The 13,467-nt window shown below is 44.9% G+C and overlaps 3 protein-coding genes across 3 annotated transcripts in view; 1 reads left to right on the top strand and 2 right to left on the bottom strand.

The window, feature by feature from the left end:
- The window catches only part of LOC118417924 (proline-rich protein 5-like), a 17,462-nt gene extending 14,948 nt beyond the window's left edge, over window positions 1-2,514 (bottom strand). Inside the window, exons 1-2 of the mRNA XM_035823688.1 lie at window positions 2,352-2,514; window positions 943-1,169 (exon numbers count right to left, since the gene is read on the bottom strand). Coding sequence (XP_035679581.1) covers window positions 943-1,106 — 164 coding nt within the window. The 5' untranslated portion in view covers window positions 1,107-1,169; window positions 2,352-2,514. The remainder of the gene's footprint in view (window positions 1-942; window positions 1,170-2,351) is intronic.
- A 1,551-nt stretch (window positions 2,515-4,065) lies between these two features.
- On the top strand, window positions 4,066-5,138 carry LOC118418108. The gene is made up of 2 exons (XM_035823937.1): window positions 4,066-4,805; window positions 5,111-5,138. The coding sequence occupies exons 1-2, from the start codon at window positions 4,066-4,068 to the stop codon at window positions 5,136-5,138; spliced, it is 768 nt and encodes a 255-aa protein (XP_035679830.1).
- A 1,494-nt stretch (window positions 5,139-6,632) lies between these two features.
- Window positions 6,633-12,953, bottom strand: LOC118418288 (kelch-like protein 24). Its single transcript, XM_035824139.1, has 2 exons — window positions 12,496-12,953; window positions 6,633-8,671 (listed from the first exon to the last, which is right to left on the bottom strand). Exon 2 carries the CDS (start codon window positions 8,632-8,634, stop codon window positions 6,796-6,798), a length of 1,839 nt encoding a protein of 612 aa, XP_035680032.1. The 5' UTR covers window positions 8,635-8,671; window positions 12,496-12,953; the 3' UTR covers window positions 6,633-6,795.
- Between the last annotated feature and the right edge of the window lie 514 nt (window positions 12,954-13,467).

Below are 13,467 nucleotides of genomic sequence, written 5' to 3' on the forward strand. Positions count from 1 at the left end.
GGCAACTATGGCATGCAGCAAGACTCACTCTAGCTTTATATTTAGTCGCTTTGACATATTTGTATGCAAACAGTTCGGTCGCTTGGTATCGCATTTATCTGAGTTCTTGAAGTTCTTCAAATATTTTGGATAAGCAGAGAACCCTCTTGACACCCACACACACACACACGGAGACACGCAGGTATGCACCTTCTACACACAAAGAGAGAGAAAGAGACATACACATTCATATGCACAAACACACGCGAGCATACACACACATGCGCACGCACTGTCACATTTATTCACAAACACACATAGGCACACACACACACGCGTGCACATACACACATATGAACACACAATACACAGAACTTTGTGTAATATATATAAAATACAGAAGAACCACAACCTTTCGTGCAATAACTACTTGATGTACAGCGGAATCACAGTCTTTCCAAGCTGCTACCTTCACCTTGAACACTCTCCGCACAGGTAATACTCATCGTTGGTGTGTTACCACTTTCCCTAATCCGCAATTACAAACGAGCAAATTGCATCCCGTTAGCCAACCAACGCCACGTGAATGGCATAAACTTAAGTGCCATCCAGGTCGCATGTGTCATGGCGGTATATTTCCTGCTTCCTAAGAGTCAAGATGATCGGGTGTTAAAATGTAGTCTGACACTGGATGAATATACAACATTCATAACGCTACTAAATCTCATTTTTCCGGTCTAGCAAAGGGAGCATGAAGTACACACGAATACATCGATGAGGGTTAGACATCCAGGTGATAAGATACGCCAGTTACTCAAGCAACTGGATATGATTTTGGAAACGGTCAGACGTTTCAGTAGCTTCCACTACCTTTCGTGTCACCGACAGTATCAGTTGCTTGAGTGCCGACTGGTACACATAACTCGATTATGTTATTGAAATGGCGGATATCCATGTACCCACCTGTACCATTCGGGCTGTGCGAAGCCTCTGGGGCGGCCGCTCTGGACGGGATTCTTGGTGGGAGACCGTACCGGCGGGGGCCGATGTGACGACCGCCTGGGGAGCGACTGACGACTGGCGATCAGCTCCCCGATCCCCGGTATTGCCTGATGTGTGAGATTCATGACAGACCGTGGCTTTCAGGTCACCGTTTACTACAGCACTACAGGCTGATTACTTCCATGGTGCTGTGGAAAGAAAGGAAATAAAACAAACGAATCGGTTGGGGCCAAAGTTCGTGTGCAGGTAGCGCCGTAAACACGCCCTACCTCAAACATTGCAAAGTAAATCTTTAACCAGGAGCCTAGTGTAAATTTAGCCCGCACGCCCGTTTCTATAGATGGTGGGGAATAAAGGTGCGCGGAGCATAGGGAGCAATTCTGCGCAGACGACACTTGACTTGTGATCACCGCTTAACGTCTGCGCGACAAATACATGTGTATCCGTATTCTATCCTGATTTACGATATCACCACCTAATTTCAAGTCCAGCATATCCAGTTATAGTCCTGAACTGCGCGCGAGAGTCAAGGAAGGTTATCTCGAAAAATGTAAATTGGACTTGGCGCCATTCTGACTATGCTGTAACTCGATTTCTGACGTGGAATGAGAATGAGATAGCATCGCCCCTTCTCCACTACACGCAGTCGTTACGCTGCCAGTAACTCAACCGTCACGAAATAGATCGTTTTGAGAGATAGTCCTAACGTCAAAAGAAGTTTGGAAACATTTTTGTCTCGAGCTCGTTCAACGGTTTGACGTAGAATCTCGGGCTACCCCGAGGCCATTTGGCACATATACAGTCATGACGCCATGGTTCGCCGTAGCGCCGGCCTAACTCACATTGAAAACACCAGGTGTTTAGAGCACGTCTAATGTAGCGCTGTTAGCGACATGTACGTAGTTGACGCCATAGTCAGCAGAAAACAACTACCCCGTTTTCCCGACGTATGGATGCTTGTGGCCCCTTTCACCATATTAGATACCTCTCTACCATCAAGTAATGCCAGGATATTTCCAGGAAAAACCTTTTGAAACCAAGCAATTTACCCGCCAGACATAGACTCCAGCTAACTAATGACCCTGGTCAACCTGTCTGGTCACAAAGATATGAGGCAAATACCTGAAGAAGAAAAAAAACATATTGCTTCCGTTAATGATAACGTGGACTGATAAAATCCCTTGTCGTCTTTAACATCTCTATCATGCTTTCTATTAGTATCAGATCTCCACTGATTACGTGAAAATACCGCGTACTAAGTGACTGGATATGTGTGCTAATAAATAGTCATTTGTGCTAAACATTAGACAGTTTGGGTGCGCCCCCCTCCCTTCCCGACATTTTTACGACCCCATAGTGCAATCACATACCTGTTGCGTGTTGTTACCACCCAGATACTATATACATGTTGCAGCATGTCAATCGACGCCGTTGCGAGTGACACTTGTGGGCGGCGTGAGATCCATCTCCACCCGTCAAAGACATTCTTGTTGATGGCGAGGCGGCGGAGGATGATAAGGGTTCGCCGGGCCAATTGAAACGACAGTTGCTAGGCAACCGAACGGAGGATGTTGCGGAGAGGGAGGAAACGTTGGCGCGCGTCGCCGTGGCAACAGGAGTACTGACGACAGCGACATTCACAGGCTCCGGGTTATTGTGCCGATTGAAGTCGCTAATGAGACAACTGGTATGCTGGGGCACAGGGATAGGTGGCTGCGGTTCAGTCTCCAATGCGGGCGCTGGGAGAGTGTTATCCTACCCTGTAGATTCCCAATGGCTGTTGTCTTTTGCGTTACCGTGCGTTTTTTTACTACATTTTTTTTCTTATTGTGGGCCAAATGAGACAAAATGGTAGTGAAAAAAATTAAATTAAAGAGAAAACGGTAAAGAAAGGAAGCAAACTATTGAAAATCAGAAACAGCAGGGGACTTTGTTGGAATATCACGTTCAAAATTTGTGTTGCTCGACATTTGTTAGAAACTGAATCGATTCAAACGGACCACCTCGTACTTGAAGCTTGAAGAACAGGACATTTACACCATGTAGCTGTTTCCGTCCTATTGGTCAGCCCCACCAAAAATCTGTCAAGCAGGAAATAAGAAATACGAGATCCTATACCTCAGTAGAGTTTCTGCAAATTTGTCAATGTCATAGCCCCAGCCATCACAGTTGATAACTTGATAGTGACCTTTCCCTTCCTTTCTTTCCTTAATCATCACAGCTTAAAGCCTCAGTAAATGCTGCAGTTCTTGAAAATACCACCAGGGGTTCAAAATCACCAAGTTTCTTTGGGACCTCAATAACTACTTACATATAAAAATTCAAACAAATCCACCAAAAAGATCTTGAGTTATAGGTGCGCAAAAAACATACACAACCAAAAAAAATACCATACATCGTTCCTCAGGTAATAATCTATGTACACTACCTACTAGTAGTGCATTGAGTTTGAGTTTGAGTTTATTTAGATCCACAATTAACCTTATAAGAGACTATTCTTCCTGTGGTCTGCACATTCATATTTACACAGAATATCTAAAAACATAATGACGATAACCCCTAGTCATACCAACGCAACATAAAAGTAACATAAAACTTCATAATACTTGAATTTCACACACTTCATAGGGTTGGAACACCACTGTCCAAAAAAGGTATTGGATACAATCGTTGGCTAGTTTTCAAATTGAAGTCGAGCAGAATCGCTACCAGAAGCGACAGCTGCTGATTGCCCCTCAACAGCCCGGTAACAAGGTGCGAACGGGCCACTTCACAACACACTTCTCTTCGTACTGCCGGTAGTCAAGTGATCCTCGAAATAAACCAAGTGGTGAATAGCCTCATTTGCCGCCAACTTGCATATGGCAAAAGAAATTGCCGTATTTCAACCAGATTGCATTTACATGGTAATAGTCCAGCACCATAGCTAGAAAAAAATGACCATTTGTGCATATTTGTCCAAAAGCACAGAATGTGGCACACGTGTAGTTGTAACATAGTCTACATAAATAAAGACGGATTGCTGTGCTAGAAGACCTGGACTTTGCCGACGACCTGGCACTTCTCTCACACAACCACAAACAGATGCAGGATAAAACAGTCCATCTGGATGCAACATCACTGAGTACAGGGCTCAAGATCAGTAGAAAGAAGACAGAACTCATGAAAATCAACACTACAAACAGTACACCAGTCACAATTGGAGGTGAAGAAGTGAAGGAGACAGAGTCCTTTGTATACCTGGGAAGTGTGGTAGACCACCACGGGGGCACGGATAAGGATGTTACAGCCAGGATAGGGAAAGCGAGAGCAGCTTTCATCATGCTGAAGAACGTCTGGGCCTCCAGGGTGATACGGGTAGCCACCAAACTCCGCATCTTCAACTCCAACGTTAAGTCAGTACTGCTCTATGGATCGGAGACCTGGAGAACAACAAAAGCAACGCAGCACAGGATACAAACCTTCATTAACACTTGTCTGAGAAGGATCTTTAAAATCAAGTGGTCAGACAGGATCAGCAACCTGGAGCTGTGGGACAGAGCAGGACAAGAACCATTGGTCAGTCAGATACTCAAGAGGAAGTGGTCCTGGATAGGGCACACTCTCCGGAAGCCAACATCCAGCATTACACACCAGGCTCTGACTTGGAACCCTCAGGGCAAGCGGAAGAGGGGGAGGCCCAGGAATAGCTGGAGGAGAGATACGGAGGAAGAGATGAAAAGTATCTGCAACAGCTGGCAGGATCTGAGGAAGAAAGCCCAGAGGAGGGTACAATGGAGGACCATCATCGGTGGCCTATGTTCTGACCGGAACAAAGGGCCCAAGTAAGTAAGTAAGCTGTGTTTGCATCCTCTATGCAGACACCAAAATGAGAAGGGTTTTCAAATATAATGTGCCTTCTTCTGATGTACTTAAAAATAACGACTCATGATCATTTGATTGAATTTTAGCCATGATTTCTACGAAACTGATGTGATGCAGTCAAAATTAGCCCATGTTAACTGAAGTGTTGACGCATAACAATAGCAAGAATATCTCATACCTCCGTCAAATGTTTTTTGTGAATGTCTTAATGCCATAGCCATACCCTATGTTAGATATCTTCCCTTTCCCTTCTTCCCAATCCCAGCTATGTCCTTCGGGAGTGCTTCCCATAAGGAATAATTCGTCAACTTTCTGGAAAGAGGTGTCGATCTGCTATGCTGCAGTATATATATATATATATATATATATATATATATACATTAACAAGAAGATTGAGGCCCTAACATCGACATATTGGGACCGCAGCTACCGACCGTACGGTACCAAAATCTATTCAAAACCGTCAAAATCTTCGGTTACAGAACACACACACACAACCGAAAACTATACCGTCGTCGGAGGTGAACCGGCTTCCCGGAGGTGAGAATTGTCCATCTCAGTGAAAGACTTTGAAGACTGACTGAGTTTTCTCCGTGCGGCTGTGATGACGTCGTCTCTGGTATTTTCTGGGGCAAAAACCTTTGCCTGACGCACACAACCATTCATAGCCATAGGCGTGCATTTAATAGTAAGATGACCCCAAAGCTACCGCGGTGAACGGCCACAGTGGTCAGCGGGGAGACTGAGTGACGCAAATCAAACAAGAAATCTGAGATCTCATGCTAAAGCTATTTGAAGCTTTTTAATGACATAGCCCACGTCTTCTCGTGCATTATAACAGTTGATACCTAACAAGTCCCAAGCCACCTGGAGTCAACGTCCTAAATTGAGGTCATTGGCCTCGCCGAGCACTGAGACCAGCTGCATATGGACTACTTTCAGTGTCAGTCTGCAATGCCTTAAACTACATGCATATTTAGGACTTTAATGGTTACCCACATACCAAAATTCATACAAATCCATCTGATAGCGAAGGCGTTGTCTAGAGTTATAGCACACATACATGCACACTTCCTAAAACAGATTTGGCCATTTGTCGGTACAGTGTCAGCAGTAATGAATAGTCAACCGTCCAGAAATAACGTGTTGTACAACACGGTCACCAGATGGTGGTTATAGGGTAGGGACGACCTTATGTGACCCGAAGTTACCGTTGATGGTATGCCGAAATGGCCCAAGGGTTATCATAAGTGGTGGCTGGAGAGAGATTCTTGTATCGAAAAACGTTGAGTAGGGATGCCTATCATAGCAGTACCGAGACCTCTACCAATAGTCGCTCTCCAAGTAGAGGTTGGAGACTGAGATAGCTAACAACCCTCAGGAGGTAGAGGTCCTCGGTAGCCTAACGAAAAGTCCCTAGTCGCATTATACGCTCTGAAGAGAATATCACTTTAAAATTGAAGACCCAAATGATGATATAGATGAATGACCAAAAACAGTGATTTTGTTTTAATATTTTGATCAGTCGCATTCTACAATATGCTGTTTTAAGAGAGACAATCTCCGGTAGCCAAACACACACCACGCCATATTCACTCCTCTGGCAGTTTTTCATACTATCTTATGCTACCGTAGGATCTGCTTGGAGATTATCCAAAGCGACAAATTGTCACATTAGCGACTGAATAAACTGCAACAAAATGCTCAGCTTACATGTTCTTAAGAAGTACTACCATTGTATCTTACGGAAGTCACATTGCCACAAATGACCGAGAAGAAACGAGTGTGGTGGTGTCCTGTACCTTATTACATTTTCCACAACATTTTCATAGCAATGACACGTTGAGCGACATATCTATCATCTCTATCTAAATTCACTCGCACAGAAAAACTACATTAATCTGAAGAATCGCTTTGTTTATTATCGACAACCAAACAATGCATATCACATTATTCGGTGTTCTGTTCCCCTGACGTGTGTTGTTGTTGTCGTTGTTTGCTGTTCAGGTTGCTCATGTATATGGTCAAACAACCGTGTTGGTACAGGGGCTCGGGTAAAGTACCCACAATCCTCCACGTGTCAGTTTTTGGCTCGTAACACTCGATGGTGTCGTGCGGCTCCGCGGACAGTCGGTGCGACACCCCGCCCGTCACGTATATTCTGTCGTCAAGAACCGCAGCTCCGCAGAGCAGGCGCTGTTCGACCATTTCCCCTGTTTGGAAGAACTTCTGACTGGCGGGGTCGAACACCGTGACGCTCCGCGACAGTTCCCCGCCGATGATGTAGATGAGCCCGCCCAACACCACAGCTGACGCGCCCGTCTCGCAGGTAGGCGGGGTCTGCATGAGGGTCCACTGGCCGGTGTCGGTGTCGTAGCACTGTGCGAAACCCACTGTTTCATCCTCAAGAAACCCTCCAAAGACGTATATCTTTCCCTGGAAGGCGACCACTGCCGGGCTCGTGACGGCCTTCAGCATTGGAGCCACGATATCCCAGGTGTTGGCGGCAGGGTTGTACCGTTCCACCTGACTCAGGATAGAGATGTCATCGAACCCACCCAGGACGTAGACGTGCCCGTTCACGGCGACCGAGCCGTGCCCGCACCTGCCTTGGTGGAGTGGAGCGAGCTTACTCCACTCGCTAACCCCTGCGTCGTACCGCCACACGTCTTTCAACTTCTCCCTCTGGCTTGCTTGAGACAACCGCACGGGGGCGCCTCCAGTCAGATAAATGTAGTTTCCGATGGTTGCAACGCTCGACAAGTCACGTGGTTCCATGGGTAACGGTTCAGGCTGTAGCCATGCCTGTGTCCGGTTGTCGTAGTATGACATAGTTGTGCAAGAGCCAGTCTGGTTCTTCCCGCCCAACACCAACAGGACCTTCTGCGCCACACAACGTCTTGGCGTCACACGAGGGTCACTCACGACTCCATGTTCTTGAAGTAAGTGTTGTAAGTTTTTTGCCTCATCCAACAGCTCAAGACACCTTGAGGAGTTTTTGACGATTTCCTTTCCCTCTATTTCTTCAAGAAGATACTTCGCGTCAATCAACGGAAGGCGGACGGCCTCCAAAACGCCAGAAATGTACTGTGATCGCTCCTCGCTCTTGTAACGCAGCCATTTCATGCCAGCCTCAAACACATGTTCTTCTTTGGTTGCTTCCAGCTCGTCGTGAGACAGGTACTCGACGAGACCATCTTTTGTCAACTCCACGAATTCATCATTCTCAATGACGTCATTAAACTTTGACAACGCAAAATCGAGAGCCTTCTTCCGGAGATCCTCACAATAGTGCGTGTCCGCGAACTGGAATATCCCAATGCAGTTGTAAGGGTGCAGCTGCATCTCCAGGAATTCGCAGCAAGCGTCTTTAATGGCGGGAATCTGGAATCTGTCGGAGACGTCCAGCACGTCCTGTACGTTCTCTCGCGTGATGGTGATTTTGGAGGTGTAAGCGTAGTCTGTTACCAGCTTCAACATGTCCGGATTGATGTCTTTCAATTGGATCTCTTTCGCACGGCTCTCCATCAGGTCGCCGGCAAACATGGCGCGGAAGTACGGGCTGCACGAGGCCAGGACGACCCGGTGACAGGAGAACGCCTGTTCTCCCGCGCACAGGGTGACGTCAGTGAGCTCCCCGCGCCTGCGCAGTTCGTTCATGGCGACGAGCAGGTCACCGGAGTGGGACGGCTGTTCGAACTCGTACACGTGCTGCTGGACATCCCCCTGCAGCTCGGCATCGGGAGGCTCCTCACCGAACTCTATACACACCTGGACATGGTCAGCCATGGCGAGCTGGTTTCCAGTCTCCTGAAGAAATTTTTATCTGCAAGACACGGAAAACATGGCATCAACACTTTATAAGTAACGTTTGCTGTTACAAGTTCATTACATTTTGATCTGCAAACCTAACGGCAAACACACTGACCAAAACAATGCCTCTCTGTGAATGGCAAGTCTGACCTTTTCGGTCATCTTCCCAGTCACTTCCTGCCACTCCACTGACAAAGTCAGAGGTATTCTACACCGTACACTGTCAATAAATTGTTGAGTGTGTAACATCAGTAATCAGATGTAGACTTTTGATTAAGGATCATTAAGGTGCATAAAACTTCAACCGGAATTTGAGCTCGAAATACTGTTTGCAGTAGAATGTTACCTTTGCATCAATTCTCTAAACACAATGGCAGAACTAAGCCAGAGATGATTGAATGTTTTTCTGTTAGCCTCGCAGCCGTACATGATTAACAGTTAACTGATCTGAAGCGCCACACAAGGAAGTAGAAGCGTTCGCTAATTTCGACCACATTTCATTCTGTCTAGATTTTGGCTATATTCCTGCATACAGTCATTTGCCAACCCCACTAGTAAGTGTTTGAAATATCGCCGTTAAACTTTGCCCGTCCTTGGAGACATGCGTGACTGTCGTGCTCCAAGTGATGGCTTCTGGTCAACCTTGTCAGTCAGGTGCACTAATGTGACGTTATCTTGCCCCAGGGACTTAACCCAATGGGGACGGGCGGGCCCAACAACGCCAAGCTCATGTCTGATGAAACACCATGAATCATTATATGGGTGTGTGTTGTTCCGAACTGGTAGAACCGTATATAACACAGTTATGGGGGAATAAGCATATAACCATTGATTGGCACAATGTTAAGTACATAAAGGCTTTAAAAAAACAGTGCCATTTTTGTTATAGTCATTGGCATCCAGTCTAGTATGGGTGGCGACCTAAATATTTCATGATCATGGTTTTTACGAGGTAAAGAAAGCATGCTACAGGGGCATTATGTTAGGAGATGTATACATACAATCTATGTAAAATACTGTACTGATGCAGATGCAAAGCTAAATTTTTAGGTAGATTCTAAGAATATCGGTATAAATCGTTCAAATTTATGTAAAACTGTTTATAGCGTATTGAAAGAAAGGCCGTCTCTTACCGTCTTAGTCACAAACAGTGTTCGTCTCTGCGTACCTCCGGACTAACTACCGTGTAATGTTTGTCTGTAAACCGTTTGTTGAACAGCCAGCAGCGTCACAACAGTGTCTTTTTATGAATGGAACCACGGTATTTATCATTTATTATGCATGAAGCCTGAACCTTTAAGCCTCATCAAAAATTTAGGGTGATGGTACCTCGGCCAAATACGGGAAATTGGTAGACACCCCACTCCCCTCAAATGCATTCCTACAATTGTACTTTAACGTCGCTTTCGCACATTTTTAGTGGCCCACATAAATCCCCTTTACCTTTACCTTGACCCCCCTTGGTCAAGGTTCCAACTGCTCATGCACGGCAAAATGCAGTGTGGGTAATAGGTCAAAGGTGAAGGCCCCAAACTTGTAAACAGTTCTTGCCTAGACCATGCTTCATACATGTTCAGATGTGGTTTATGTGCCAGGGGCCTTGACCTTTGAAGAATTACCCACAATTCATTTCGTCGTGCATGCGCAGTTATAACCATCAACCCCCTTGTATGTGTAAATCCACCTATTTTCTTTAAACACTTTGTACCGTGAAAAATTGACTAAGATACGTTTTCTTTGTTCAACAAATGACCCACGTACCTACATGTATGACTATTTTGGGAAGTTCCACGTCATAACACCATAGTTATTCTGAGGTGTGACGAAAGGAATGAATAATTCATTAAAAAAATCACATACCCCAGGGAACTGTAATAATTATTTCTACTACAAAGTAATAGCAAATTCCAGACAGTTCTTGTTTCATTACCTTATTCAACCCCTTGCTGACATACATTCGACCGAATGAAGTACAAGGAATTTCCCTCAATCTAATAACGTTGACTTTTAACTCTTATATGTCGCAACCTTGCAGGGATAAGCAAGACCATATCATGCCCAGGACAAAAGATACAAAAAGGAGGCTCTACTGCAGTACCAAGGAAAGAACCTAGTAGGCCCATAACTGACCTTGCCTTTTATCTTCTCAAGACCTACCCACATACCAAGCATCATAAAGCACCAAGTATCAGAAATTGTTAAGTTATGCTTTTCACAATCAAATGTTATGAAACACAAGCACACACAGAGACACACATGAAACAATACTGAGAGTCTATTTCCATGGAAGTGAAACGATGACGTCAGTTTTTGAACTAGGTAATGGCGTTGCTGTGGGAGGTTTAGTGGTTGCTGTGCAATTAAATTTTAGTGCTCGCCACACGCAGTCGTCATGCGTCTATATATAAACGTATCAGCTCTCATTCTGTACAACATAAATTTAGATGGTGAGGATGGGCAATTGAATTTATCAGCAGGTGAAGGTGAAGTTAGTAAGTGTAGCTAAAGACTGCCTCTTCGCACGAAACGTCACTCAAATAAAGGTTACACTTCTTCTTCTCAAACTTGAAGAGGAACAGACGACAAGCTTGTCCAGAAGAAGAAATCGGCACACTTGTCAGTAAGATGGAATGTGGCCGAAGTCTAGAGGTGACCGGTGGTTGTTGTAAATAACTTTAAAAGAAATTATCAGTAACGTTATATAATTTCACGAACTGTTACAAAGGGCATGACGAGTGTTGTCACCGACTTGATGGAAGACAGTGGTTGGGCCAAGGTGTTCATCTGTTGCCCATTTGTAGGGCGAGAAAGGTTCGGTTTCAATGTCACGGTCTACGTCATGAGTGATAGCAATTAGTAGGTTCGAGATTTCAATAGCGCGTGTGCAGCAAGATGCATTGTGTGTTGCGTCAAACGTGAAGGCCTCTCATTGTTGTGAGTCTAGGAAGATTAGCTCCTTTTGGGGCTAAAGGACATAATAGACTCACCCTAACTTGTAAACAGTTCTTGACTAGACATTATATGATACATGTCCTTAGTAATACGTGTTTTGTCTATGTCTCAACGGCCTTCAACTTGAATACATTATCCATATCGCATTTCCCGGTGCATGTGTAGCTGGAACCAACTTCTTATCTGGAGGAATATGTCCTGAAGCCTTGAGTGAATTGTAGAAATAAGGAAATCAGCGTGAATTGTATTAGAAAAGAGTATTGACCAAATACACACTAGCTATCATGATGTATTATTCAACCCACGTTGTCGGAGAAGAATATGTACAAAGGGAGGTATACCTCCTGGCTTGTGTGTGACATTTCCAATACAAATGCGATGTTAACCCCACATTATCCGTTTCAAATACAGCTGAATACAGAGGAGGTTTTCTGAATCGTTGGCGTGTCTAATGGGGAGAATGTCAAAGGTTATGTTGGGTGTGGGGCCACAAACCTGAACTACAGAAGCTCTTCACGTGGGGAGGGGGGCCCCACCGAGAGAATGTTGTCTACAATGAGCTACAATGAGGTGTATTGAACTGGTTTGTAAATAAGGGGGAGAGGGCTACACAATTCCTAATTCTAGATGACATGTAAAGAAAATATGCCTAAGTATCTTGCTGACCATGCTACGTGAATGTTGTTTCAGGTACGTTTAAAATGGTCTATGAAAAATAAGAACTGCGTCCAAATGATGAAATACTCGATAATGCTGACCATACACCTTGTCCATGATCCACTGCTATTTTGATCTTAAAAGTAGGATTTAGTACACCTCTATCGTATCCTTACATGCATATCACGTGCCATGCAGACCAACTGTGAATAGAAAAACGTAACCTACCAAATGTGACTTCCAATGTAGCTCGTCCTGTTCTTTGTCTCAATCTGACTGTGACCGTGTCACGAGCTCTCCGTACGATCAACTGGACGGTTGTGATGATTGATCTAGCCTCTGTTTATCATTATCATCATGAATTCTTACACACCTAGATCTTGTAATATTTGTTTACACGTCAGTCATCTTCGTAGTGATGTGACCCAGATGACGTCATGAGGGCGTGTCCAGGTAATGTCAGGCCTTTGTAAAAGATAATCGCTCCGTCCATATATGGATCCGAGGCAACAAAGGTGATTACAATCCACCACTGTCACAAATGTACATGCAGTGTTATGCCTGTTCTACTGGCAGGAAATATCAAAAAAGTTTTTTTATAATCTTTCATGGCTCAACCATATCTTAACATGATTGTTTACTAAGTTTTTGGACAGGTATTGTCCGCCTGGTTCTGTAGTTTCGCACCCTTATACCCCCCTCGCGATTCGATCGGAAGACTAGTTTACGAGCTCTAAATGACATTTTCGTGAGTAAGACGTCCGGTGTTCTCACGATCATCTTGAGATTTTTAGGGATCGCCGGCAATTTTCAGGAGTCTTACGACGGTCGCGGTGCAGCGAAACATGTTCTTAACATAAGCGACAAGTCGCAGGAGATCTCCGAGATCGCAGAGCTCGTTACCGAGTCGCAGATCGTGCGTGCAAATCGTGCATACCTCGCAAGGGTATCGGTCAATAGTCTTGCGTCAATCCAACGATTGAAGACCGATAGGCGAGCACAGACATAGTTATTAATCATCGAACGCAAATCGGATGGCGAACGCCCGTTAGTCGGGCGACAGTCGGGCGACGTTCACCCGACTTCCGATTGTTTACAAATATTGAATTTCTGGGAATGTGAGGGTAATTCTAACATTGTGGCCCCTGTGGCAGTATGTAGGCTGGCTTTGTGACACACTTTCCTTTCTTGTGTCGTTTC

This window comes from Branchiostoma floridae, chromosome 6 (genome assembly GCF_000003815.2).
Source record: "Branchiostoma floridae strain S238N-H82 chromosome 6, Bfl_VNyyK, whole genome shotgun sequence".
Classification (NCBI taxonomy): domain Eukaryota; kingdom Metazoa; phylum Chordata; class Leptocardii; order Amphioxiformes; family Branchiostomatidae; genus Branchiostoma; species Branchiostoma floridae.

Coding starts and splice junctions, on each gene's coding strand:
- LOC118418108 (XM_035823937.1), top strand. CDS start 4,066: ATGCAGGATAAAACAGTCCATCTGGATGCAACATCACTGAGTACAGGG. Junction 4,806..5,110: donor GACCGGAACAAAGGGCCCAA/GTAAGTAAGTAA, acceptor TCCCAATCCCAG/CTATGTCCTTCGGGAGTGCT.
- LOC118418288 (XM_035824139.1), bottom strand. CDS start 8,634: ATGGCTGACCATGTCCAGGTGTGTATAGAGTTCGGTGAGGAGCCTCCC.